General features: G+C 30.2%; 13 protein-coding genes across 13 annotated transcripts; 9 read left to right on the top strand and 4 right to left on the bottom strand.

The window, feature by feature from the left end:
- Positions 1-69: 69 nt before the first annotated feature.
- On the top strand, positions 70-3,198 carry cgd7_640 (Prp16p pre-mRNA splicing factor. HrpA family SFII helicase; the record flags this gene model as incomplete). Its single annotated transcript, XM_628252.1, has 1 exon — positions 70-3,198. One exon carries the CDS (start codon positions 70-72, stop codon positions 3,196-3,198), a length of 3,129 nt encoding a protein of 1,042 aa, XP_628254.1.
- Positions 3,199-3,658: 460 nt separating this feature from the next.
- cgd7_630 (Ym1014wp-like, Ymb4 methylase) lies at positions 3,659-4,606 on the top strand (the record flags this gene model as incomplete). The annotated part of the gene is made up of 1 exon (XM_628251.1): positions 3,659-4,606. One exon carries the CDS (start codon positions 3,659-3,661, stop codon positions 4,604-4,606), a length of 948 nt encoding a protein of 315 aa, XP_628253.1.
- A 149-nt stretch (positions 4,607-4,755) lies between these two features.
- Positions 4,756-5,967, bottom strand: cgd7_620 (Sec14d domain containing protein; the record flags this gene model as incomplete). The annotated part of the gene is made up of 1 exon (XM_628250.1): positions 4,756-5,967. The coding sequence occupies one exon, from the start codon at positions 5,965-5,967 to the stop codon at positions 4,756-4,758; it is 1,212 nt and encodes a 403-aa protein (XP_628252.1).
- A 1,655-nt stretch (positions 5,968-7,622) lies between these two features.
- On the bottom strand, positions 7,623-9,467 carry cgd7_610 (apicomplexan conserved protein; the record flags this gene model as incomplete). The annotated part of the gene is made up of 1 exon (XM_628249.1): positions 7,623-9,467. The coding sequence occupies one exon, from the start codon at positions 9,465-9,467 to the stop codon at positions 7,623-7,625; it is 1,845 nt and encodes a 614-aa protein (XP_628251.1).
- Positions 9,468-10,438: 971 nt separating this feature from the next.
- Positions 10,439-10,813, top strand: cgd7_600 (hypothetical protein; the record flags this gene model as incomplete). The annotated part of the gene is made up of 1 exon (XM_628248.1): positions 10,439-10,813. The coding sequence occupies one exon, from the start codon at positions 10,439-10,441 to the stop codon at positions 10,811-10,813; it is 375 nt and encodes a 124-aa protein (XP_628250.1).
- A 163-nt stretch (positions 10,814-10,976) lies between these two features.
- cgd7_590 (Ser/Thr protein kinase) lies at positions 10,977-11,663 on the top strand (the record flags this gene model as incomplete). The annotated part of the gene is made up of 1 exon (XM_628247.1): positions 10,977-11,663. One exon carries the CDS (start codon positions 10,977-10,979, stop codon positions 11,661-11,663), a length of 687 nt encoding a protein of 228 aa, XP_628249.1.
- A 496-nt stretch (positions 11,664-12,159) lies between these two features.
- Positions 12,160-15,327, top strand: cgd7_580 (hypothetical protein; the record flags this gene model as incomplete). The annotated part of the gene is made up of 1 exon (XM_628246.1): positions 12,160-15,327. The coding sequence occupies one exon, from the start codon at positions 12,160-12,162 to the stop codon at positions 15,325-15,327; it is 3,168 nt and encodes a 1,055-aa protein (XP_628248.1).
- Positions 15,328-15,774: 447 nt separating this feature from the next.
- Positions 15,775-16,947, top strand: cgd7_570 (protein with 2 TPR domains; the record flags this gene model as incomplete). Its single annotated transcript, XM_628245.1, has 1 exon — positions 15,775-16,947. The coding sequence occupies one exon, from the start codon at positions 15,775-15,777 to the stop codon at positions 16,945-16,947; it is 1,173 nt and encodes a 390-aa protein (XP_628247.1).
- A 542-nt stretch (positions 16,948-17,489) lies between these two features.
- cgd7_560 (hypothetical protein) lies at positions 17,490-19,484 on the top strand (the record flags this gene model as incomplete). Its single annotated transcript, XM_001388331.1, has 1 exon — positions 17,490-19,484. The coding sequence occupies one exon, from the start codon at positions 17,490-17,492 to the stop codon at positions 19,482-19,484; it is 1,995 nt and encodes a 664-aa protein (XP_001388368.1).
- A 1,179-nt stretch (positions 19,485-20,663) lies between these two features.
- On the top strand, positions 20,664-21,872 carry cgd7_550 (hypothetical protein wtih 9 transmembrane domains, possible apicomplexan-specific protein; the record flags this gene model as incomplete). Its single annotated transcript, XM_628244.1, has 1 exon — positions 20,664-21,872. One exon carries the CDS (start codon positions 20,664-20,666, stop codon positions 21,870-21,872), a length of 1,209 nt encoding a protein of 402 aa, XP_628246.1.
- Positions 21,873-22,129: 257 nt separating this feature from the next.
- cgd7_540 (hypothetical protein with signal peptide and 8 or more transmembrane domains) lies at positions 22,130-23,530 on the bottom strand (the record flags this gene model as incomplete). Its single annotated transcript, XM_628243.1, has 1 exon — positions 22,130-23,530. The coding sequence occupies one exon, from the start codon at positions 23,528-23,530 to the stop codon at positions 22,130-22,132; it is 1,401 nt and encodes a 466-aa protein (XP_628245.1).
- Positions 23,531-24,221: 691 nt separating this feature from the next.
- Positions 24,222-24,503, bottom strand: cgd7_530 (hypothetical protein; the record flags this gene model as incomplete). The annotated part of the gene is made up of 1 exon (XM_628242.1): positions 24,222-24,503. A coding segment is annotated over one exon (282 nt), but the record flags the coding sequence as incomplete, so codon positions are not given.
- An 849-nt stretch (positions 24,504-25,352) lies between these two features.
- Positions 25,353-27,689, top strand: cgd7_520 (cyclin'cyclophilin like peptidyl-prolyl cis-trans isomerase fused to WD40 repeats at the N-terminus'; the record flags this gene model as incomplete). The annotated part of the gene is made up of 1 exon (XM_628241.1): positions 25,353-27,689. The coding sequence occupies one exon, from the start codon at positions 25,353-25,355 to the stop codon at positions 27,687-27,689; it is 2,337 nt and encodes a 778-aa protein (XP_628243.1).

Below are 27,689 nucleotides of genomic sequence, written 5' to 3'. Positions count from 1 at the left end.
TAATTTTTTCAATAAAAAGCCAAGTGGAATTTTTTTCTTAAGGAAATCATTTCCGCTTTATCCTTCTGTATGTTACCTGATGGGAGAGGCCAAATAAAAGGAGGAGGAAGGGATGGAGGCCAAGGAAGAGTATGGAGAGGTAGAAGTAGGTATAGCGTGAATGAGCAGACTTGGAATCGTGAAGGATCCTCTCTAACAGATTATAGAAGAGAATCAAAGTTTCATGAAAAGGAGCAACAGAGTCAACCACCTCAAGAATATTTCCAACAGGATAGAATTTGGTACGACTCTTATGAGGATGGAGGTTCTGCTTCTCTAAATGACCACCTTGGGTTTGAATCTGGACTACTATTATATGGAGAAGGAGCTCTTGGAACTCATAGGAATCAAACAGAAAGTATGCAAGGACTAGGAAAGCCTTTTAAACGAAAAAGGATCAGCCAAAAAAAAATTCAAGGTAATATTGACAATGAAAGGTGGGAACTAAGTAGACTTGGAGGGTCAGGGATTGGCTTGGGCTCTGAAATTATTGAAAGAAAGGAAACCTTATTTTTGAATGATTTGGAGTTTGATGAAAAGAATAATAAGAAGATCCACATTATTGTAGATAGGACTTACCCAAAATTTCTTAAATCTTGGGAATTAAATACCATCAAATCTCAATTGGAATCTTTCAAAGGAGATCCAGAAACAGAAAATGATGAAGTTAATACTATTAAGGATAAAACTAGTGATATCGCAAAGTTGGCTAGAACTGGAAGTTCTATTTTAAAGACTTTAAGATTGAAAGAAAACAAAGTTAAAATGAGACAAAGATTCTGGGAATTGCAAAACTCTAAAATTGGAGCACTCATTTCCTCAGATAAATCCCATTCTATAGAGGAGAACTCTATTTATTCCCAAGATGGACCCAAAGAAGGCAAATATGATAATTCCAAACAAAGTTTTGGAGATTTATTTAGAAAAAGCAAAGATATTTCTGAAAATGATTCAAGGCAAAGAATGTTAATGACTAGACGAAGCCTTCCAGTATATAAAGTTAGGGATTCACTTATAAAGCTTATTGGAGAACATATGGTGGTTGTAGTTGTTGGAGAAACTGGAAGTGGAAAAACTACTCAATTAACTCAATATCTCCATGAATTTGGTTATAGTAAACGTGGAATTATAGGATGTACCCAACCAAGAAGGGTAGCTGCTGTAAGTGTAGCACAAAGAGTTGCAGATGAGATGAATGTGGATTTAGGAAAAGAAGTTGGCTATACTATCAGATTTGAAGATTTTACAAGTAAATCCACTGTTATTAAATATATGACAGATGGTGTTTTAATGAGGGAAAGCTTAAGTGATCCAGAACTTGAACGTTATAGTGCTATTATAATGGATGAAGCTCATGAAAGAAGTCTTAATACTGATGTACTTTTTGGTATATTTAGAAGTGTTTTATCAAATAGAAGAGATTTTAGATTAATAGTAACTTCAGCTACAATGGATTCTGAAAAACTGTCTTCATTTTTTGGTAATGCTCCAATATTTAATATTCCTGGCCGAACATTTCCAGTTGAAATTGAATACCTTAGATATTTTCCAGATGATTATATTGATGCTGCAGTAAGACAATGCTTGAAGATTCACTGTACTAATCCATTAAGTCTTTTAGAAAATAAGGATAATTCAGATGAAAAGCAGAAAAAAGATGGGGATATTTTGATATTTATGACAGGTCAGGAAGACATTGAAGCTACATGTATTCTTATATCAGAGAAATTAGAGAATCTAATGATCGATGGAGCTGATCCACTTATGATTTTACCTATATATTCACAATTACCTTCAGATTTACAAGCAAAGATATTTAAACCAAGTCCTTATAGAAAAGTAATTGTAGCAACAAATATTGCAGAAACTTCACTTACTTTGGATGGTATTAGATATGTTATAGATTGTGGACTTTGCAAAGTCAAAGTATATAATCCAAAAATAGGTATGGATTCTCTTCAAATTACTCCAATTAGTCAAGCCAACGCATTACAAAGAAGTGGTAGAGCTGGAAGAGTATCTTCTGGAATATGCTATAGAATGTATACAGAACAGACTTTTTTAGCAGATATGCTTCCAAATAGTGTTCCCGAGATCCAAAGAACAAATTTATCAAATGTTGTATTATTATTGAAATCATTGGGATCTGAAGATGTTTTCTCATTTCCATTTATAGATCCTCCCTCATCTTCTTCAATTTCAACATCTTTATACCAGCTCTGGTCTTTGGGAGCTTTGGATGATAATGGATCTTTAACAGATCTTGGAAGACAAATGGCTAGATTTCCTTTAGATCCTCCATTATCAAAAGTTTTACTAACAGCTAACAAACTAGATTGTTTAATTGAAGCAATTGTAGTTGTTGCAATGCTCACAGTTCCAAGCATTTTCTATAGACCTAAAGATAGACTTGAAGAGGCTGATGCTTCTAGAGAGAAGTTTTCAATACCAGAAAGTGACCATTTAACTCTTTTAAATATTTTTATCCAATGGAAAAGACATGGATCAAATGTAAGGTGGTCAGAAAGGCATTTTTTACATCAGAAAGCATTAATGCGTGTTGAGGAAGTATTTAATCAGATTGTTGAAATTTATTCAAATATAATGAGTATGGAGACTATGCCTAGGATTGATTGGAAGCCAAATCCTTTATGTTGGGACAATCTTAGAAAAGCATTTTGCAGTGGTTATTTTCATAATTCTGCAAAAATACGGGCAATTGGACAGTATGTAAATCTCTCAACCTCTGTTCCAACTTATATTCACCCATCAAGTTCACTCTTTCTTTCAGGAGTAAACCCAGACTATTTAATTTATCATGAAGTAATTATAACTTCAAAGGAATATATGAATGCAGTCTCTGCTATAGAACCTGAGTGGCTTAATTTCTATGCACCTCACATTTTTAAGCTAAACATTAACGACTCTAACAAGGAGGATTTGCTTTCTTTAAATGACTCCTCGCAAATAAATGATCAAAAACCTGATTTAGAAGAGCCAGAGAATCTTATGAATGTTTTCAGAGAAAATGACTTGAAGGTAGATGTTCAGAGCTTATCAGCTTTTGAGAATTCACAACAAGAGGTTTTTGAAAGGCCATCAAGAAAGATTAGAAGCAAAAATAATAAGCATGCACTTTCGTTTAGTTTCGGAGAATGAAGAGAAATGAAAAAATAAAAAAAAATAATTCTTAGGACATAATTAACAATTATACTTTTTTTAATTAAATATTGAATAGTCAAATTGGCGATAATTATAACTCATTTAATTTATTTTCCTTTTTATATTTATAATCTCTTTCTTATTAATTTTCCACATTACATGTATACATGCAATTTATATACCGGTATAACAATTTTTTAATATTAATTTAGGCGGGTTTTCTGAATGAATAATGTTTTAAAAAAAACATTTGAAAAGGTCAAAAATAATTGGGCGGTAAAAGTGGCAAAATAAAAGAAAATATTAATTTTAATACTCAGATCGCGAAATAAGTGATATGAAATAGAGAGATTAGTTGGAAAGAAGTTATTGCTAGTATCATAATATTAAATAGAGTAAAGAAGAATCTTTTTTTTTGAGTACAGGTTTTGAATTAGACTGGTGGATTAGAAATAATATGGGGAGAAGTAAAAATAAGATTATTTGCAATATTAAGCCATCAGATAAAGAATGTAGACCATTAACTTGTTCAGTACCAGAGATGCTGGATGAAAAAGGTAACATTTTAGAGGATAAGTGCGATGAATTAGAAAATAAATATGTACATGAAATTTATGAGACAATGGCAGAGCATTTTTCTCATACAAGAGGTATTCCTTGGCCAAAAGTGAAAGATTTTGTTTCATCATTTGAGCCAGGTTCACTATTATTGGATGTAGGATGTGGAAATGGGAGGTTCATGGACTGTATTAAGGATTCAAAAGTTTGTTTTATGGGAACTGATCGATGCAAATCACTTTTAGGATCAGCAATAGCAAGAAATCCCGATTTACAAGTATTTGTTGATGATTGTATGAGACTTAATGTAAGATCCGGAACTTTTGATGGTATTATCTGTATTGCAGTTCTACATCATCTTTCTACTCCTGAGCGTAGAATTCAAGCAGTTAGTGAGTTAATTAGGTGCCTTAGAAGAAATGGAACTCTTTTAATTTACGTATGGGCTTTTGAACAAAAGAAAGGAACAGTTGGCTCAAGAGACTTTTCTAGTAAAGATACTATGGTACCTTGGCATTTCCAAAAAAAATATGCAAAAGATGAAAAAGGTGAAGAAATACAAGAATGTACATTAGATCAATTTAGAGAAGAAAAAAATAATTACCACAAAGAGGCGGGAGCACCTGGAAATATAGTCAAAGTTTCTCCAGAAAAATACTTAATTGCTTTACAGAGGTACTATCACTTATTTGAGGAACAAGAAATAGTAGAAATTTGTAATAAAGGTATTGAGAAATATAGAGAAAACACGAAATGTGAAAAAAATTGTGAATCTGATGAGAATGTTACCATAATAGAAACATATTTTGACTGTAATAATTGGGCAATAAAAATTGCCAAAAATTGAAATTGCATGCAATATTATTTGCCAACCGCATGTAATTCAATTGGCAGTTTCCCGCCAAAAAACTGGAATTAATAATACAGCTTTAAAAAAAATCATAAAATTTAAATCTTTATATTTGGTATTTATAAAATAAAGTATTTACCATTAAGTCAATTGATGTCAAAACTTGTCTTTGAATAGTAAAAATTAGATAGTATTAGCCTATCCTTTTCATTAATAGATGATACTTTACAATCTTTTTTTTTCTTTTTTTTGCCTTTATCTTTACTATCATTCTTTATCTTCTCATTTGTGAGCATTTTTGTTGGCTCTTGAATTTTAATAGAAGCTCCACGCTTTTGAAATAGTTCAGCAAGCATATGACCTTGATACTTGAGTTCCCAAAAATTGTTAAAATCAAAATAATGATTTCCACCAAATTCTTCTGGAATATACTTTCTATCTATGAAATGAGAAAGGGCATCAAAGTCTGTAATTGAATCCAGTGGCTCAAATACTTTGTTGATTATTTGAATTTTCCTTTTTATCTTTTTTTTTGTAAGTAATGCTAATTTTATTGAAAGTTTAATCAATCTATTTGGTTTAAAAATTAAAACTTGACCCATTTTTATTGGAAAATTCTTTTTAAGTAATTGGATAATTCGAGTGCAATATTCAATCCTAAAATCGCCAAATCCAATCTTCGAGGCATTAATAAGAACACTTATCCCGTTTCTTTCTGCTGCATAATCATGAGGATTTTCTATCATTATTAGTTCTAAAACAAAAACAAACAAAAGTATTAAATCATCAACTGTTTGTAATCTAGGATCATGATGGTGAAGATTCACTATAACCAGAATTCTACCATGAAGATCTAATTTATCAAATATTACGACCTTTCCAGAACGTAGTTGTGATAATATTGTTGGATTATAAATGTCAATCTCGTTTCCATTCTTTGAGTTAAATTTACACATCATTGTTGTAAAGCATTTATATGACTTTATTGCTTTCTTTACATTATTATTCATACTTCTCAGGCAAAATAATGCAATTTCTTCTCTTGTCCAGCTGGATCTAGTCAATTCTCTATCCACAGTATTATCTATTGGACTAAATTTGTATGAATATCTTTGTAACTTCTCACTCATATTTCTTAATTGCTTAACTTCTTTTACTGTTTTAGTTCTTATTCCACCTTTTTGTATATGCAAATTAACATTCTCGTTCTTTTCTCTCGTTGATGTTGTGTTATTTGAATGTTTATCTCTTTCCTCTTCGTAAGAATAATTATAAATTTGATCTGAAAGGTCCTCACCATATAATGGCGATGAATTAAATTCAAATTCATCGATCATACTTTTTTTGATCCCAGACATTTTTTTTTCTTTCTAATAATAAAAAATTTTAAACATGAATTACTAAAATATTCAATTTACAAAAACATCACCTCTCAAACTTAAAAATAATGTCAGCAAACCAATCAAATCCATCAATTATTCAACTTTTTATTTTCATTGTAAAAAAGTTATTAGTCAATAATCGTTTATCTTATTTCACTAATTTTATTTTTAAAATCATGCAAGGATCTCTGGCATATCTACTGCCAAATTTTGGCAACGTAAAGGCGGGTAATTCATAAATTTTCAATAATTTAAAAATAGCACATTGAAATTTAAAGCAAAAATTCTTGACGAATTTACATGCACACACAACAATTTGGCAATTTTGAGTAATTATTAGGTTTTTTCAAGAGAAGTTTTCTAAATTTTAGAGCTATTTTGAAATTAGATTAGAAAATTTATATGTTAATGAGAATAATTTCATATTTACTGTCAAATGATCAGATTTTCCAATATTAGGAGGGAAAGGATGAAATTATTTCTTTAGTATTGGTAATATTGATAGTAGAAATTGTATATTTTTTCTTTTAAGAATTAATTATTGATGTTGCAATTCTTCTTACACCAAATAGAAGTTGCTTTAATTGAGGAATTAATTCTAAAACTTCTCCTGTAAGTAAATTCGAAGATTAATGGTTAATAAAGATTTGGATTCATATTAAATTGACACGTTACTACTAAAATCTGGAGGTTTTTTTTTTGTTTTAAAATAAGATGAATAATGCATTTAAGGAATAGCATATATTTGTATAATTAAAAACTCCATTATAGTAGTAGAAATAATATCTTACCTTCATACTGAGAGTTTGTGACAATATTTATAATTAAAGGATGAAAGTTGATTTGGAAAGTTGAATCTTTATTTGTTCGAATCTACAAAGAGAAAAGTGAATTATTATTATATTTATGGGTATAATATTGTTGAGCGTTGCATTGAAATATGCTTTTGGAAACTTACGATAGCAAATGAAGCTTTTCCAAATTCTTCCAGCTTTTCACAAGAGGAAATTAAGCTAGCAAAAACTACAGGAATTGATGGATTTGTTAGAAGAGATTTGGAACCAGATGAAGAATTTGGAGCTAAAAAAAGAAATAGGAAGTAATCAATATAATAAAATCTTCTTGTTACTTTGAAGAATTTACTTACCTTTAAGTACTACAACGCCATCACGATCTGTCACACAAATCGATTCAAGACCTTTTTTTCTAAACAAGAGAAAACATAAGAGTTATTTGATTTTATACGAATTCTTTGTATTTTTAGTCTCTCTCTTTCTTTCTCTTTCTCTTTCTCTTTCACTCTCATTTCTTTAATTTCTTACTGAACTGGACCTTTTCAATACAATATTATTGAATTGAACTTACCTCTCAATCATGAAATTGAGCAAAGTAATTAGCTGCTCAAAACTAAAGCTGAAGTCCTCATAAGAGTCCTCGCTACTTGTAATAATATCCGAAATACCTATGCTCGGAGAGTCCATCTAAACTCTACATAATAAAATTTTCAATAAAATAAACTATAATAAAAATGAGCGCCAAAACAATTAGTGTGTAATAATATTAATTAGGCTAGCCTAAGAAAATAAAATATATGCAAAGATTTAATTAAACCAAGAATTAAAAGAAAAGAGTTAATTCTTGCTATATTGTTCAGGTTGGATATTAGGTGTACCTGGATTAGGAAAATTTGTAATTGTTGGGATGTTACCGTTGGCGGTAATTAAAGGACTGTTTGGAACAGTGCTGCTTGTCTGAAAACTTGGAATTTGGGACATTTGTGCCACTTGAGTAATCTGAGGGACTTGGGAAATGTGTGATATTTGAGGCATCTGACTAATCTGAGGAATTTGCGAAATTTGGGTAAGCTGGGGCATTTTTTGTACCTGAGCCAAATTAAAAGCGGGCAAACTTGAAGAAAAATTGTATGATGGAGATGGTAGTACAGGAATAACCCCTGAAGGGAATTGCATGCTTACATATTTTGGCGCCAAATCTATCGATTGCATATGGGAAGGATGGTGATTCTGGGTATCTAATAAAATACCAGAACCTATCATGGAATTTAAGTTGTTGTTGATGTCCTGAGTGGAAGAGTTAGAGGTATAACTAGAAGATTGAGTGGTATAGTTCTTGTTTTCCAAGTTGAGTAAAGGAGGTAATACAGGAGTTTGGCTAGAGTTAGTCAAGTCATTATCAGCTGGGTCTGGATTAATTTCAGGTTTAGAGCAATAAGTTTGAGAACTGTCTTCAGTTGATTCATCTAAATCTTTCTCAGACTCTTCAATTTGTTGTTTCTTTGCATTTCTTAAAGCAAGTCGATCGCTTCTGTCTTTAACAACATTGTTAAATGTGGAACTCTGCTCATGATTTAGTGAATCAGAATCGTAACCATTTTTATTTATTCTGGAGGATCTTCTTGTAGCATTTTCACTAACAGAATAAGAATAGTCAATATTCATTGCGGCTTTTCTTTTTGTTCTTCCTCCGCTAAGCATTTCATCAGTAGGAGCACAATTTCCCCATGATGATTCTAGTTGGTTACGAATAGATCTCATTTGTCTGATCTTCCTTAATTTAGCCTTTTCAGCAACAACTAATGCATTATACTTGATTTCTAGTTTTTGGCCAATTTCTTGTAAGCCTTCACTATTTAAAAAAGTCTTGAACGTGCTACATAATGTATCTGAGTTATCTGAAAGCAATGTTAACTCTCCAGTTAAAGATGATTCTCTATATAATTTAAAAATTACTTCGTCATTTGGAGGATTAATATACCAATAATGATGTCCTAATTGATCATCGCCAACATATGGAGGAGAAAGTCCAAAAAAGCATTCTCCTGGTTTTACATTCTTGCACTTCATTGAGTAATTTTCCATACCTTGAAAAATATTTCTTAATTGCTTACTTTCTTGAATACAAGTGTTTAGTAATATTCTAATAGTTCTCAATCTTTCATAACTCTGAACATTTTTATATTCATTGTCTCTATATGGATTGTATAATTGAACATCTAAAAGTTCACTTTCTTCCTTATATGGCTTAGAACTATCATTTCCTTCTATATCAACTTCTTCTGACTTAACTTCCTTTAAATCTTCGTCTTCTCGATTTTCATCTAAATCTTTATTTTGATTATCAGCATTAAAACTCATTTTGTCCCAAAATATCACGCTAACATCTATAGGCCTTTCATCTAAAAATTTGGTCAAATTCCTTTCTAATGTGACATGAGGAGGAAACCTTTTTCCTAAAAATCCAAGTAATTTCAAATGAAGATTCCTAGAGTATTCAGTCAACTCTTCCTTTTCAAACATAGCTTGAACATCTTCAAATGTCCAATCAATTGCCATGCTAGTATTACTAATTAATCCCAAGAATCTAATCAACGTAAAATAGTGAGGATTCTCTACCACTGGTATATCTGGACCATCCTTATATCTCAAGTAATCAAACTCTACCAGACTTTCCACCATTATAGTTTTGCAAGAAATTCTGACCTTGACTAAAAAAATCAATCTTATTCCTGCCTAAACTATCTGTTTAATTATTATTGGTTTTCTTTTTAACTTTACTCCTATTTTCATTCCATTCACCATTTAAAAATTATTTAATCTCCCAAGGCGCCAAACAATGCCCGCCCATGCCTGGCCCCACCTTAATATTAAGTGATGATGAAACTGTCAACGGAAGAAGGTTGAGAATTTAATAAGAAATAGGGATGGATATTAAGTGAGTTAAAGTGTTGAAAGTTTTATCTATTATGAGATATTTTTGTTGCTTTTTTTTGAAAATTAAAAACTGAAATTAATTGCATGTTTGAGAAATGGACTCTATAGATGAATCTATTTATTATGGGGTCTATGGCACAAAAATTGTATGGGATATAGGATGGATCCCAGTAGAAAGACTTAGGGGAAATTCCTATTATAGTGAATCTTGGCTCCTGAAAAATGATGTAAATTCTTCAATGGAGAGTTTAAAGGCAGAACTGTAAGTTGAAAATTCGAATTTTTTTTTTATCCGGTAGTTCTTTGGTATAATAATAAAGATCTATTACTGATATTATATAGAAATTATAAATATTGAACAATTATAAAGGTACCGGATTTTTCTTATAATAATATTTATTTGTTTTTTTTTTCTTTTTAACTAATTTTAGAGAAGATTTGGATTCTCAAATTAATATTTGTGATCAACAAATAGAAGAGAGTTTACAAGAAATTATTGAATCACAGCAAATGGAAGACTTGAAAGAGGCAGATATAAACGATTTGAATCCAAATAATTTAGAGGATCCGAATGTTTTTCTTGAAAACGCTCAAAATGTTAAAATTCATTTAGAGGTAACGTTTAAAGAAAGTTCATAGTAAATTCATTACTTTATATTATATATACTTATATTCTATCTAACTAATAGAATAAGAAGAAAGCAGTACAGGAAAGTATGAGGAACTTAAGGTCAGCAACTTTACTTTTTAGGTGGGACAAAAAGTCTTTACCTCCTGATCTTCATAGATTAGATGCACCTTGGATACATTTGCTCAAAGTACAAGTTCAGAGAGATAAGGATCTTCAGAATTGGATTCAAAAGCAATGGGATGATTCTAGGGACAAATTTTTCAAATCTAGAGGTTTAAAGCCACCAAAAAGAAAGAAAACTATTGAACAAGCAATTGGAACTTCTGAGGAGAAAGCACAAGTAAATGATAAAACAAAGAAAAAAAAGGGATCCAAGTCAAATGATGATACAGAAGGCTCTGATAAGCCTCCACAAGTTGCGAATGATGATATGAGATTTGCAGCAAAAATGGTAAGTTAAATTTTAAGCTATTTTACTTAATAAAATGAAATGACTGATTATTTATTAATTGAAGATTTACGGAGAAGTTGGAATATCTGAAACTGGAAGAAAATTTTATGCAACAAAAGCCTTAGAAAATGCAAGAGTACTTAGAGGTGATGCAACAGAAGCTGAGAAGATTATGAGAGGACAATGGAGGTATATTCTACTTTACTGTGGGGGAGATTTTCAAGAATCTGGTTTAGCTCCTTTAATTGCTACTACTGGTACAAAGTATTCTCATCCAAAGTACAAAATAAGACATGCATTAGCTCTCATAACTCCATACTGTGAGTATGGAAACGGAATCTCATTAATAAAAAATTTATCAGGTCAAAGACATATTTACTATTATACATGTGATTTACTTCATTATAATCTTTTATTGATTATTAAGGCTCTATCTTTTCTAGAAAGCTATGAGATATTCCATGGTAATATTAAACTATCTAATATATACGTAAATGCTACGGGATTCATACTACTTCTTGGGGACTTTATGCTTCCATTAAGAATTAAGCATTGGTTCATAGAAATAATGAAAAAGAATGCAAATATCCCTTTAAATGTTTCCCCTGAATTGAGGTATGCATTAACTAAACCAAACTATAAAACATATGAGGATTTTGAAAAAGAGGTCGATCTACACAAGAATGATGTTTTCTGTTTAGCTATGGTTTTCCTCTCATTATCACTGATTTATGAACCTAAAGAGAAAGATTATAAGAGATTAAGGAGCTTTGTCAAGGAGAGCTTGTTGAAGTTAGCTGCTGATCCTGCTTGGAGTGCTGGTAAGTTTTTAAAATATCAACAGTGGTTTTTATGTTAGTAAGTATGATCAAGAGGAAAAAACTGATCTATTATATTCTCTTTTTACCACTAGTTGCAAATGCTTATTAATTTAATTTATTATTATTGTTTTCAGAATATATTGAACTGCTTGGAAAAATGCTTACAATGGACCCGAAGAAAAGACCGCGTTTTCAAGATTTACTTAAATCCCAAGACTATGAAATGCTCTTGGGAAAGGGATTCTTTGAACAACTTAAAGGGCTTTTCTTAATGAAACCAATCGATGAAGCTGTAGAAGAGCTTCTACAACCAGAAGATGAAATTCTACACTTTTCAAAACTTTCTGATGGGGTTATTCTAAGGGAAAAAAAAACTAACGAAAGTGCATGCAGTTACATGTAAAATTTACCCCACATTTGCTTCCTCATACTAATACGTTGTAACAATACCGGCATTTTTGGCGGGAAAATTGTGGAAAATCAAACCCTCACACATGCGTATGCAAGAAAGAGCAGAAAAAAAAGTGTGGTATAATGGGGTTATCAGGTTCTTCATCAGCAGAGAATTGTGGAATAGGGAATGTGAAGTTGAGATGTGATGGAAAGTCAAGAAAGGAGAGTGTCTCAGCAGGAAATGGTGGGCCAAGCAGAATTGTTAGTTTTTATGAGGAGTTGAATGAGTACCTTGACTTGGAGTTTTTGGCGGAGGACATAGAGGAATCAAACATTTTATCAGAATTAGGTGAGAGTTTGAAGAGAGGCAAATCACATGATGCTTCATTGGTTTCAGTTTTGAACGAAAATACAAGAGAGGAAATAAAACCAGAGTTAATGAGGTCTGGAACTTATAATATAGGCTCAAAGGCTTTTGGATGTGAATGTAGTCGTTCTTCATCAGGAAGATCTGGTCGAAAGTTGAGAAACTTTTTAAGTTCAGAGCTTTACATTCAAATACCAGATGATGAACATAAGAAATTATTTCAGGGAGGTATTGCAGGTGGTAATAGGGTTATAGTAGGAAAAGATGATTTAATAGACACAGCAATGAGGTATATTTGTGATACGGAAAAGAATACTTGCCTACCATTATTTCCATCTTCATTATATACGAGCAACATAACATGTAACTCTTGGTACTCCTTGACAGGATTTTTGGAAAATGGAATATCATTTGAAGTTCCAGAAGGTGTTGAGGCAATTTCATTAATGGGTTATAGCTTTTCAGTTGAAGACTCAGATATTAGAAGATCGGCCAATTTGCATACTCTTTCCTTATTGGAGAATTTGAGGTTGGTATTGCGAGAAAAGAAGATAGCAAAGTTCACTATAATAAAACCTCAGGTATGGTTTAAGCGTACAGAAGAAAGTCTATCGCAATTGGAAGAAGAAAATCTTACTAAAACATCAGTAGTTTCGACAAATAAAGATTTTCACCATGAACAGCAGGATAGATTCTATTTTCAAGGAATAATTTACTGTTCAATATTAACAGGTACTGTGAGTCTAGTAGAAGGAAAAGCAGGGATAGAGGTTTGGTGGAGTTTTGAAGGCTCAGTTTCCTCTCTCCCAAATGAGGCGATTAAATTGCCTTTAGTGGCTTCACTTGATATAGGAATTTCAAAACTGGAGAATTGGTTATTTAATGAAACAGTTCAACATCCTGAGACCTGGGTTCCGTTCTTTGTACCCCAGAAAAAACTGGGAAATTCAACCCCAATTTGGGTTCATAAATTGGAGAAGCTATTATTAAATGCTCAGATCCTTTGGAAATGCCAATATCTGATCAAATCTTTGAATACTTACAATTCATGTTTACTTGCATTGGCAGGAACTAATTCAATTGAACAAGATTATAAAACCGGAGCAAGCTTAGTCTTATCAAAATTTATAAATGAGGATCATATCACTATTTATACTGTTTGTTTCTCCGAATTGATTACTCAGTTTGAGAGTTGGAGAGTAAATCATCGTATTACAAGTGACTATTGCATGGAAATGATGTCTCTAGTTTGTTTAAGTAGCTTATTAACTTCAGAAAGTTTATTAAAGACAATGTTGGGTCTTAAAGAATTTGGATTTGAACTTAAGCTGGCTATTTCTACTCAGGAGGAATCTCCTTTCACAGGAACTAAAGCTACAGAGGATATTTTAACTGGAAGGTTTACTTCAGTAATATCAAAAATACTCTTGTTGAGAGGTTTATCCTTGAGGAGTTTGCTTAATTATAATACAAGAGAATTTTTGGCTCAACATCTTAGATCTAAGATTCAAAGTTTGCAAACCAATGGAAGCGAAAAAGTGAATTTAAAAGAATCATTTAATCAAATTTTGGATATTTTTGAAAAAGATCAAGTCTTTGAAAATGCTATTCAAACATTTATCACAGGATTACATTTAACTAATCATCTATTACTTGAGAGAAGTAGTTCCTTAGTAGTTAGAGAGACAATATTGTCAGCAATGCTTTTCTTCGCAGAAGTGGACAGAAATATAACATTTGCGAAGATGATAGGAAAGAAATTACTTACAGATAAGCTAAAGGTAGCTGAAGGTGAAGCCGTCAAGGATATTTCCTGGAAGGAAATTTCAGGAATAGATATTTTGTTTAACTTAGATAAGATTTCTGGATCTGTTGATGCCTTAAGCTGTCAAATAGAGGAGGAAGTAATTCCTCTATTTGTGGTTTTTGACGAAAGTATGATAACAGAAAATAATTTGTTATTAAGCCAAAGATTAGAAAGGGTCTTTGAATCAATTCAAATCCAGGTTCATGTACTCAGAGTGAGACTAAGCCCGGCATTCATAAACTTCTTACTCCCTAAAGCAGTGGATGAAGTTAAGGAGGAGTTATACTCTCTTAGAAAAGGTGCATTTTCCAGATTTCAAGATGATAAAGAGAACAATGGAGGAATGATCTTTGAGAATTGTTGCCAAAGTAGAAGTTATACAGATTCTAACAATAACAATTATTTGCAAGAAACTGAGACTTTCAGGTCAGGAATAGATTCAGTTCAGAAAAGAATCATAGAGAAAGACCAAGAAATACAACAGATGATTTCACCTTCATTTTCAAATGAAGATAATTCACCAAAGAAAGAATTAAAGAAAACTTCTATTTCTTCAATGATTTTTTCTGTAGCAAAATCTCTCATTTCACGGGAAAGAAGTATTGGATTTGCAGGAATTCAGTGTTGTAATACTGATAGAACTGATTTCAGAAACCTACTAGATCTTGCAGATTCAAATTCGATTGGAGGAGGCATTTATAATCCTCCAACTTGGTCTATTTCTGAAAGAAATATCAATCAGAAGATACCAACAGAGAAATCAAATTATATGATATCTCACAAAAAAACGGATAAACTTGAAGAGCTAATTTTTGATTGGATTAAACTTAGGTGCTGGAACTTTACAGATTCAGATCTCAGATGGATCGATGGGTGTAAATATATAGGTGGTGGCGAATTTGAGACAGCTCTAATGCAACTTTCTCCTGATTTAAATATAGAAGGAGTAGCAAAGAGAATTTTACAAGAGGTCGACCACTCTGAAGTTCGACAAAGTCTTAGACATATTACTTTTGATGAAAGCTCTCCTTTAATTTTAGTAAGAAATCATGTTTTCCCCTATGGAGAATTATTACTTCCTAATCCACAAGTTTCTAAATTAATTAATGCTGTGAGATCTTGCAGTTTCAGATAATACGGAATTTAGAGGGAGCTTAAAAAAGAACACAAAGATTTATTAATTGCGGGAAATGCATGCAATTAACAGATTTGGAGGAAAGATGATATTTGTTAGAAATAGACCAAAAAAACCACACTTTTTTTTTAATTATTCTTTAAAATTGTAAAGATAGTAAATATCACTGATATTTATTACAGTATTTGGTTAAATTGTAACTTTTTTCTTTGAATTCTTTGCCATAACCGACTTTACGTTATTGTTCTTCTGAATGTCATTGTATGACTTTCAATCGGCATGTTTTGGCGCCACATTCGCAGTGGAGCATTTGGTTTGCGCGGGTTATCCCAATTTGACTAGATTATAATAATATTAAGTAAATAGCTTAAAAAAAAAAGAGCAACTTTTGGCTTTTTTAAAAAATTATCTGGTTAACTTTTGGTTAGATTTTAGATTTGAGGAATTATGGAAAAGTTAGAAGATAATTCAACAAATTCAAATGCACCTCAGATGATTACAACTGATGAAGGGAGTGTTGGTGGTGTAAGCTTGTATGAAGAAGATGATGATATTGACTGGGAAGTAAACCCAGAAGCTGTAAAAAAGTTGGTAGAGAAGTATCAGGGTGAAGAGTTTCCTTTATTTATGGGAGAAGATGTATTAGATCCTAATAATCCTCATATCCAAGCTTTACAAGCTTTGGTATATGATGATGAGACTCCAGAAAGTTTGGCTAGACAATTCAGGACAGTAGGAAATGAATACTTTCAAGATGGAAAGGTGAGATATAAAGATGCAATTATAGCATACACAAAAGGTATAGAACAAAAAAGTACAGATAAGGAAACTAATTCTTTATTATATTCAAATAGAGCACATGTGTATTTGTTATTGAAAAGATATGTAGATTGTGTTGATGATTGTAGAGCCTCCTTGAAGGAGAACCCAAAGAATGTGAAGGCAGCATATAGAGGATGTAGAGCTTCAATGTGTATGCAGTTATATAGACAAGCTTTGAATTTTGCATTACATGGATTAAAGTATGAACCAGAAAACCCTGAGTTATTAAAACTTAAATCCCAGTTAGAGGAACGACTTTCTGAGATTGAGAAGAGAAGAAAAGAGCGTGAAGAGCTTGAAAAGAGAGATGGTGGCAAGAATGAAAGTTTACAAAAAAGAGACAATATACTTAATGAAAGGAAATATGTTTTGGGAGAAGCAATTTACGATGTTATACATACTTATAATCATGAGATAAAGTGCTTAAAGAATGAATTGGTATATCCAATATTAATATTATTGGATGAGCCAATGCTATGCGAGTTTATTTGTGAAGCTAAAGAGAGTTCAACATTGGGTGATCATCTTAAAGTAATGTTTCCAAAAGACAGAACTTTGCCTTGGGACACTAATGGAAGATATAACTGGGAGACAGTATCAGTATTTTATGAGCCCGGACCACCTCACCATAACACAGTATGGGAAGTTTCTATTGAAAAATCAATACGTGAGATTTTAGATGTGGTACGATACATTCCCAAAATTCCAACAATTCACATTATTGCAAAGAATTCTACATGCATTGAGGAGTTTTCTAAAATAACTTACAATGTAGTTAGAGATCCCTTGCTGATTTGATTTAAATATATATGGTAAATAGTGTTTAATAGTTAGTGGGGAGGATTTTTTAATGAGAAGGGATATTTAAAAGATTAATGATTATAATAATTAGGCTATTATCAATGATATTATTATTTTATCATTATAATTTTTATTTTATTAGTTAAAATTTCATATTGATTAATTTAATAATGTTTGCATTTACTTGAAAAATTTTCTATGAGAATCATGATTTAATAAACACCGGTATTGGCGCCTAAACTAATAATATTTTAAGGTACCGAAAAACAGGGTTTAAGAAAAAATAATTTATGAAAGGAAAATTATCAATAAAATAAAATTGGGGAAAAAATTGTTGATATAGAAATCAGGTGAGAATTGATTGAGGAGATCAGATAATTTATATGTCAATTAAGTCTAAAATTCAAGAAGGAATAGAATTATTTAAGAGTTTATTAAAGAAATAGTTCCCAAAATATACCCCACATAATAGAATTTGAAACGGAGTGAAAATTTTCATTAATCTTTTTTTTTATATTGGATATAGAAAAGCAAGATCGATGAAAGTAGAAACCCCTCAAATCATTTGGCATTCTAAAGATAGTAAATTTGCAGATAGGGTTTATTCTTTAGATTTTCAGCCAGGAACTTCAAGACTAGCAACAGCAGGAGCTGATGAATTCATTCATATATGGGAAATTACTAGAGAAGCTGAGTGGAAATTAAAAATTTTATCAAGATTGTTGGGACACGAAAAAGAAGTGAATTGTATAAGATTTTCATCAAGTGGTGAGTTACTTGCTTCTGGAGGTCAAGATGATTCACTTTGTATATGGAAGCCAACAACAGAGAAACAACAGGTGGCTTTTGGTCACAATTCTGAAGATGTTCTAGGATTCCCTGAATATTGGAAGAGAATAACAGTAATGAGATGTATGGCTCCAGTAATTTCCTTAAGCTGGTCACCAGATGATTGCAAAGTTGTTGTGGGGACAGAGGATGATCGTGTTACGATATGGAATGTTTATACTGGGAAGCTTTTGCGTCAATTAGATGCACATACTCACATAGTAATGGGTGTAAGCTGGGATCCAAAAGATGAGTTTATTGCATCTCAAAGCTCTGATCAAACTGTACGTATTTGGAAGAGTAAAACCAGCAAAACAAAAAAGAAAAACAAATCAATAACTAATTCGAATTCAAATATAAATGATACAAAAATTTCTCCAAAGGAGGATGTCGAGATGGAAATTAACAATAAAATGGGCGGGAATTCAGAAAATGCATGCACAGAAATTAATGTACATACCGGCATGGAAATGACTTCATGCACTACAAATTATGGGGAACAACAGCCTAAGGAAGAGGCGGGAATTGAGTCCCAAAATATAACATCAGGAACTCCAGTATTATTGGTGTCACCATCTGAATCTTCAACCCCAGTTTGCGATCTGGGAATTGTTCAAAATGCAGCTAGTCAACAAACAAATAAATCGGATGTAAAGTCTTGGAAATTGCATCATACCATAAAATATGAGGTATTGGATAACTGTTCAAAACAGAAACAAAGTAACTTAGACATTGATATGAATTCAGAATTGGTTATTGGTGATTGCGCTACCCCAAATAATAACAAACTTTCAAGTAGTAATAGTAATATAAAGAGAAGATGTCTATTTCTAGCTGAATCTGCTACTACTAGCTTTTTTAGGAGACTGGATTGGTCTCCAAAGGGAGAAATGCTTGTAGTTCCTACAGGACAATACTTGTTAAATCAAGAAACAGATAGTGATAATGGAGATAATAAGAACAATCAAATACTATTTCCTGTTTCTTATATATTTTTAAGAGATGAATATTCATTTCCAGCGGCAGTACTTCCATCTCCTGATGGTACAACATCTTCAATAAGATTTAACCCTGTTACATTTTGTCCTTTGAAATCCTCAAATACCTCTCAAAATCAGTTCTTCTTTAAAAGAATAACTCCACAAGGAGGTGAGGATAGCTGGATATTTTCAAAGAATGGAAATCACGGAGAAATTGCTCCTAGATATATCTTTTCTGTGATTACTTTGGCTGGAACTATAAACATATACGATACTCAACATTTTCATCCAATTGTATGTATTAGAGGTCTTCATTTCCAAGGTATGAACGATGCCTCTTGGAGCAGTGATGGCCATACTTTAGCTGTTGCATCATCTGATGGATATATTACAATAATCTTTTTTGAAGATGGAGAACTTGGAGAGGTTCTTATTCCTTCATCTGTCCCTACGAATACTAGTATTCACAGTACGATAATAGAACCCAAAGAAAAAATTTCACAAAACTCTGAAAATGATGAAAATATTGATCAAAATTCATTCAAAAATAATGAAAATGTACCTATTCCAATTAATGACAACCCTAGTAGTTCAGCAGTTTCTGAGAAAATTACTGCTTTCTCTGATAATATATCTACTTCAGATCAGGTTGACAACCAAATTCCTCTTCCTGCTAAAACTAAAAGGAGAATCGCTCCGACTGTTCTCATATCATATGATTCATAAAAAGAAAATGGTCAGATCCTAATATTATTATATTAAAATAAGTAATGACAGCTTTTGCATTACTTATTATTTTAAGGCTATAGCTACATATACATATTCTAATAATTTTCTATACTCTTTAAGTCAGACACTTCTCATCATTTGTTTATTTGGTAATCATATTTACACCAAACTTATATAGAATTCCAAACACACATTTCCTATCTATATATTGTTGCCTTTCAGACTATTAATTCATTTTTTTATACACTAATTATTTGTTAACATTGTTTACATATTGTAATAAATATTACTTAAACATATGCCGCCGGCGCCATTTAGTGTCCACATAATAATATTATTGTGCATGCAAAATGTTTAAAGCAACTTAAGAATATTTCTCCGGAGCATATATGAAGGGTCACACCACTTTTTCTTTCACAAAGAAAATATTGCTGAATTATTTAGAATTTCTCGTCAATTATGTCGCTTAATGAATAGTATTACTAGATTGCAGGCAATAACTAATACAATAACTAATTTTCTATCATTAGTAATATTGAAATATGAAAAATTAGAGAAATATATAATTTAAGTACTTCATTAGTGGGAAAATGAAAAAGTTTGCGCCATCATTCGCAACTAAACATGCAATTAAATTCCCACCACCACAAGTTCAACAAATAAATCACTAATCATAATAATAGTAAAAATCATCTTTCTACAACAATATTCCAATTGACTATCTTTCTTTATATGTAGTAATTACAATTAATTATTTGTTGGAGACGCATGCACACGTCTACAACGGAATTTTAAATAATTAATTTAATTAATATTTAGTAGACATGAGACATGCAACAAGTATGACGTTTTGACCACACAAATATAATAGAAATACATGGGAATAGGGGGTAAGAGATAAAGATCTCGGGGGTAGACTAAACCTATATGAACACATGGTGTAAGTATATGGGTGTGTCTATTGAGGAAAAAATATAAAGATGTTTATTTCCATATAGAAAATAAATATAGGATTTAAAACTGATCAAAAGTAAGGAGTAATTGATAGGAAATAAAAAGAAAAAAAAAAGGAAAAAGGATACACAATATTTCCTGAATACTATTTACCTCCTTTATGAAATAATAGATCAATCAGATTTTAAACAAATAAGGATATAATTATTGGATTCATTCAAAATGGATAATCAACATTCAGAAACCTTATTGGGAACTTTACGTGAAAAATATGAAAACAGTGCAATCTTATCACTAAGTAGTCTATTCATATTCATTACATTATGTAATATGTTCATAATGTACAGATTATTGTTGGATGTGATTCCATATCCTATTGGAGTTACATTTTCACAATTATTGGTTGGTATGATGTTGGCATATGTATTAGGAGGATGCGATTTAAGAAAGGTTAAGGATGAGACTTTGAGTAGATTTAGTGAATATGCTGTACCAGTTGGTGTATATTTATTAATGTTTACTATTGCAAATATCTTATTAAAGTCTACTCCAGTTATCGCAGTATATCCATGTATTTTAGCATTGGCTGTGGTATTACATCATATATTCAGATATTTATTCTGTGATCAGAGAAATTTATTATCATTTAAAACTGTATTGATTACTGCTTTATCATATATAGTAGCATGTTTTGATACAAATTTGGTACCACCAACATTATTGGGACTTTCAATTTTGTATGCTATTTCATCTGCAATTTTCAGAGCTGTATGTTTGGAGAAAGCACTTCATGTTACTGAAAGAGATGCAAATAAACTTTATAATGTTCAAGTTTTCTGTGGTGTTTTTGCTTTATTATTTGCAACTATAATATTTGAGCCTGAATTCTTTTTGTCAGTACAATCAAAGAGTTTCTCTGAGTTCATATTATCTATTGGTTGTTTAGTTACTGTTGGTACAATACCATTTGTTAAGAATATTATTGCAAATAAGCTTGTAACTATTGGTCAACAAGCTCCATGGAGATTTTCTGAAATTGTTTCTGTTGCATTGTTCTTTGTATTTGGTGTAATCTTTTTTGAATGTGATATAACTATTACAATCATTATCTCATTCATTCTTGTTATTTCTGGTAGAACAATGTCAATGGTTGATATTATTAATAATGATAATAAGAGACATTCAGGATCTCATCATAAGAAGAGACATGCACCAAAGAATACTTTGGCATTTAATGATGTACATGAAGATACTGCAGCTCAAATTGCAGATCCTCCTATGAGAGATATGAGCATGCAAGACAGTCCAAATGGTTATGAAGGGGATCACGAGTCAGAGATGGATCACGAAGCAATTAATGAACAAGGTATCATAGATCAGGATGATGTTGATCCAGAGAGTGGAATCGTTCAAAATGAAAATGAGGAATAAATCATTACGAAAAAAGAAAAATGATAGAATTTAGAAATAATGAGATAAATAAAAGTAAAGAGTTATTATTTAAGAATGTAATCTATTAATGAGATATTTTATCATATTTTGCTTAGACGACAATATATTTAAAAATTAGAATTTAATTAATTTTTTCTCACATTTTTTTTCTCTTATATATTAATTTGTATTTATAATAGTAAAGTTTTTTGTAATGGAAAAAAAAAATGAATTTTTAAAGAGATTAATATTAATATTTAACTAACTTTATCCGGATTTGGGGAATATTTTACTAAATTATTGAAAAGTGATTTAATCCACTCACCAATAAAAATAATAATAGAGAAATTACCAGCTAAAGTTAAAAAGTAGTAAAAATTAGAATCCAAAGAATTTTCAAGAATCCAAATTGGTCTAATTAGAAAAGCTGATGGAATACATATCATCCAAGTAACGAATGAAAATGATGCAAGAAATCCAGATTTTGATTCAAATAAAGTAACAGAATCGAAAAGAATGAAGAAGAATATCAATAAATAGTTAATAAAAGTTGGATTTGATTTGAATACGAAGCAAAGTAATAACTGTGATTGTAGTGCTTTAAATGGTATTTTTTCAAGAGATATATTTAAAATGAATGCATATATAATTAAACAAGATCCCAAAATGATTTGAAAATATAGTCTAAATTCAGATGCAATGCAATACATTAAGAACCAATATATATTTAAATATGGGTTAAGATCTTTATTTTCCAATAAAGTGAAATTTTGAACAATAAAAGTATAAAAGTATTCTTTGAAAGTTAATATATGGTGGCTATTTTGATGATTAATAATGATGAAAGAAAAAATATGTAAAGATAAAAATGTGATTGTAAATGAGGTAAAGAACAATATAATCTTTAATATATTTCTGAAATTAAAGTAATTTGATAGAAAATTAATCCAAAAATGTTTGAAATGCATTTTAAAATTATCAAATAATTGTGGGCATGTATTGAACTTTAAAAAATGTTGATTACCAGATAAAAATAGAGTTAAAGTTGAAGGAATTAATGAAATGGATACAGTAGGAGAATAGTAGACATTAATTCCAGAAATGATTGGTAATAATGCTCTGAACTTATGGCTGGAATCAATAGAAATCCATAATAATAAAAGTTGTAAAAATAGCTCAAATTCAATACCAAAAGAAAGTAAAGAGCTGGTATATATAGAGATTGGGTTAATCCAAAATATTCCAACTAACATATTTACGCATAATTCATAATTATTTTTTTCTATAATAGTTTTGGATATAGTTGATAATATTGGATAACTTTTAATTAAATATGAATAAATTAGTATTCCCTGTAGAATTTGAATTAAATTAATAGCAAGAAATGGAAAAATTAATCCATTTTTTGAGTTAATTGAACTGCATAAACCTGAAATTAATTCCATAAATACAGCAGGGAAATTGACTCTCTTTGATTCATAATAAGTAGAAATTCCATATTCTTTTAATGCGCAAAACTCCAAGACTTCACCAAAATTTTGACCTAAAATACCAAAGAATCCATTGGTATAATCTTCTAAGTCATGTTCAACCAAGATAAAGAAGGATAATTTAATTAATATGGATATTATAATCAAAAATACCAACTCTTTCTTCATTTATAATTACAATAATTTTACTGCATAGCTCAAATATAATTATTGTTACAAGTCTCTTTGCCGACTATTACCTTTTTTTTTACTTATTTTTTCTAATCTCTAACTTTTATAAATATAATTATGTACTTAATATTGTTTCAATATATTATATTTACTTTAAAAAATTGGTTTTATATTCAAAGAATGTTTTTTCCCAATTAAATTAATTTAAGCGCCACACACATGTGATTATTCCGGTATAGGAGAAATGTCATGTTTAACTTTGATAAATTTTTTGTTTGTAAATATTTATGTCCAAAAAATCTAGCTGAATTTTAATTAATTAGCCAGAATTTAAATCCCACCCGAATCATTTAAATATAATAAATTAGTTGTAACCATATTCTTAATTCTCATAAATAGTTTTAAAAAAAATTTAGTAAAAAAATTGGAAATAAAATTCATATTATTAAAAAAAAATATATATTAAAATGACGTAATTATTACGTGGCATCAATTAATTTATATACTAATTAATAATAATTCATGTGGAATGCATGCAAAAAAAAATGTTATGCTCGAAATGTTGTAGAAGTGGCATCCCGCATGAACAAAATGCATGCAAATAATATGATGTATTGTGAGCAGAAGGAATATATATATTTATATAAATATATATGTACATAACTTTTAAAAAGTGTGGGAATTAAATTTATTCATCTAGGTTGATGTTTGACCCGAATTTAAGATATAAATCAACCTTTAATTTATCCATTTCTTGTTGAATTGAAGATAGTTCTTTGGAAATCTCTTCAATTCTGCCTTCAACTTGAGATTTGAGCTCCTCAATCTTTTCAGTGGCTTCATCTTCTGAAGCATGATAATATGATTCACCAACACGAATTCTATAATATAAATATGGGTATATAAAATTTTGAATAAAGTGGGGGAGAAGAATTGAAGATAAATTAAATAAATTTAATATATATGGAATTTAATTAACTATTAATTAAATAATTAAAACTTACAGAATTCCCTCAGGGTCCATACATAATGCAATTTCATCTAATGCATCACAATGTGTTTGGAGATTTTCCTAAAAACAAAAAATAAAGTTAAATGAAGAACTTTATTAAATGGCCATTAAAACCAACTTACCTTAAATCTCTCAAGCTCACCCTTCAACTCAACTTTTCGGCTTAATAAAGAACTAAAACGATTAATTTGTTTTTGATCATCATAGCTCATATTAATATCGCTAGAATTAGACGGATCTCTCATTTTTGGGGTTTATATTAAACTTGAATTTGTTCAAAAGAAGAGGAAATAAATGGTCAGTGTATGGTCAATTATTTAATATTAAGCTTGAAACTTTATCTCTTGTAACTAAAGCTATGAGTCAAATCAAATCTAAAACAAGAAACTTGAATAGGTTATAACAAACTTGTTCTGTATGGGATATAAGTGTGTAAATTAAAAACAGCTTGAAAGTAATGCTTGGCTTTATGGGTATTATGCAGCTACTTTATATATAAATATAATATATTATATTAACAATAATGATAGTTATTATAATTTATTTATTCACTATTATTAATATTTATAAATAAATATATTAAAAACTAGGTATTCTCCAAATTGGCGCCAAAAGATACCATATTTAAAAGGCTAAATTTGATTATTAGGAGGGGAGAAAAAAAGATATATTTGAGTAAAGGGAAAGGAATAGAAATGAGAATATAGTATAAAATATACATTTTGGTATTGATAAGAAAACTATTTCACACAAGAAGTTACCTAAAAAGAGAAAGAGTAAGGAATAGTCGAGACTGTATCTTGAAAGATGAGTTTGCAAAATCAATTACAGGAAGGCGAAAGCTCAGATGGTAGTGAAGATTTTGGTCCTGGCTTTACAGATTTTGTTGATAAAAGTAAGAAAGATGAAGATCAGCAGTTTAGCTATCTAGAGCCTGATTTTTCTAATGATAAATATGAATTGGGCTATTCAAATAAATTGAAAACAAGGAAAATTGAAGTCATAACTAATAATCAATTAAAGGAAATAAAAGAAGATAATAAGGATGATGTTGATGATGATGATGATGACTCTCTAGGGCCAATGCCCACAATGTTGACAACTAATGACTCTATTGAGAAAGTTGAATCAGAAAATAAAGATAATAAAGAAAGGGAGAGGAATAGAGAGAAAGAACTGGAGAAAATAGTAAATATTCCAAAAACAGATTTTTATGAATGCAGTTTTATGCATAAAAAACAAGTTACTCACATATTATCTAGTAATAAAACGGGGTTTATTATTACAGCAAGTAAAGATGGTGTGATAAAATTTTGGAGATTAAGGTCAGAAAAAGAAATATTAAGGGAAAAAGAAAATCAAACAAAAGAATTATCTTCTCCAGTAATCACTTCATTAGAATTTGTAAAAGGCTTTCAAGCTCATAAAAATGAAGTATCTGATATTTCTATTTCAAATTGTGAACAATATATGGCAAGTATATCAGAAAATGAAAAAGATATTAAATTATATAGTATATCAAATTTTGACATGATTTCTATAATAAGAATTCCCATATATCCTAATAGATGCGTATTTTTATCATCAATAGGAGGAGGATTATCTTCCAGTTCTATCAATAATCATGGGAATAAGAATGATAAAAATAAAAGTAATATGCGAAATATAAATACATTTAATTTATCAAGTGGATTAATATATCCCCAAATTGTGCTATCAGAATTGAAAACAGGATCTATATATATATATTCAATTAAAGGAGGTAATTTACTTATTAATAATGAAAAAGATCCAGATAATGAAAGCTTTCCAAAATATAATAATCATAAAGCTCAAGTTACATGCTTGAAGTTTTTACCAAACTTAGGAATAATTATATCAGGAGATATATCAGGTGGATTAGAATTTTGGGATCCTTGGACAATGACTTTACCAAGAAGAAATATCCAAGATAATGAATTGAATCCTATCAAATTTCAATATAAAATAGAAACAGATTTATTTGAGTTACAAAAGAATAAATGTTATGCAATTAATATGGTAGTAAGTAATGATGAAAGAAATCTTGCAATCAAATGTTCTGACTATAAAATTAGATTATTTTTAATTCAAACAGGTAAATGCTATAAAATATTTGATGAAAATATATCATCTTATAATGTAATGCAGAGCAATCCAGAATATGACTACTTACATATTGACCATTTAGAATTTGGTGTTAGATCATCAGTTGAAACAGAAATTCAAAATCTTCCAGAATATTATAACATGCAGAATATGGTCTTTGATGAAACGTCTAGATTTCTAATATATACTTGTATGATTGGTGTATGTGTACTTGATATACAAATTGGAAAGCGTGTTTTAATTATTGGTAAATTTGAAACAGGAAAAAGATTTCTTAATTTGGGATTATTACAAATACATAGAGGAATTAATTACAATGATAATCATTTAAGTAATGTTGATTCAGCTATTATTACTTCTGCTTATAAATCAAATCGTATATATATATTTTCAAAAAGATTACCATTACTAGATAATGGTGATGTTAATTTAAAAAGAGATATATTTAATGAATTACCAAGTAGTGAAGAAATTGAGAGACAAAAACAATTGGAACAATTCTCAAATAAAGGGAAAGAAAGAAGTAATGCATATGTTAGAATTGCAAAACAAGTTATACTACATACGACTAAAGGAGATATTACTTTAGAACTTTATCCAGAAATTGCTCCTAAAGCTTGTGAAAACTTTTCAGTACACTGTTTTAATGGATATTATAACAATTGTATTTTTCATAGAGTTATTAAAGGTTTTATGATACAAACTGGTGATCCAACTGGACAAGGTATTGGCGGAGTATCTATATGGGGTAAAGAATTTGAAGATGAAATTTCACCAAATGTTAAGCATGATGAACCATTCACTTTAAGTATGGCAAATGCAGGCCCAAATACAAATGGTAGCCAATTCTTTATAACAACAGCATCTTGTCCATGGTTGGATGGAGTACATACTATATTTGGTAAGGTTGTTCATGGTAAAGAGATTGTGAAAGAAATTGAGCATGTTTCAACTAATAGGAATGATAGACCAATACAAGATGTATCAATTATATCAGCGTCAACTATATTTAATTAA

This window comes from Cryptosporidium parvum, chromosome 7 (genome assembly GCF_000165345.1).
Source record: "Cryptosporidium parvum Iowa II chromosome 7, whole genome shotgun sequence".
NCBI lineage: Eukaryota > Apicomplexa > Conoidasida > Eucoccidiorida > Cryptosporidiidae > Cryptosporidium > Cryptosporidium parvum.
This window is presented reverse-complemented; position numbering and strand designations above follow the sequence as displayed.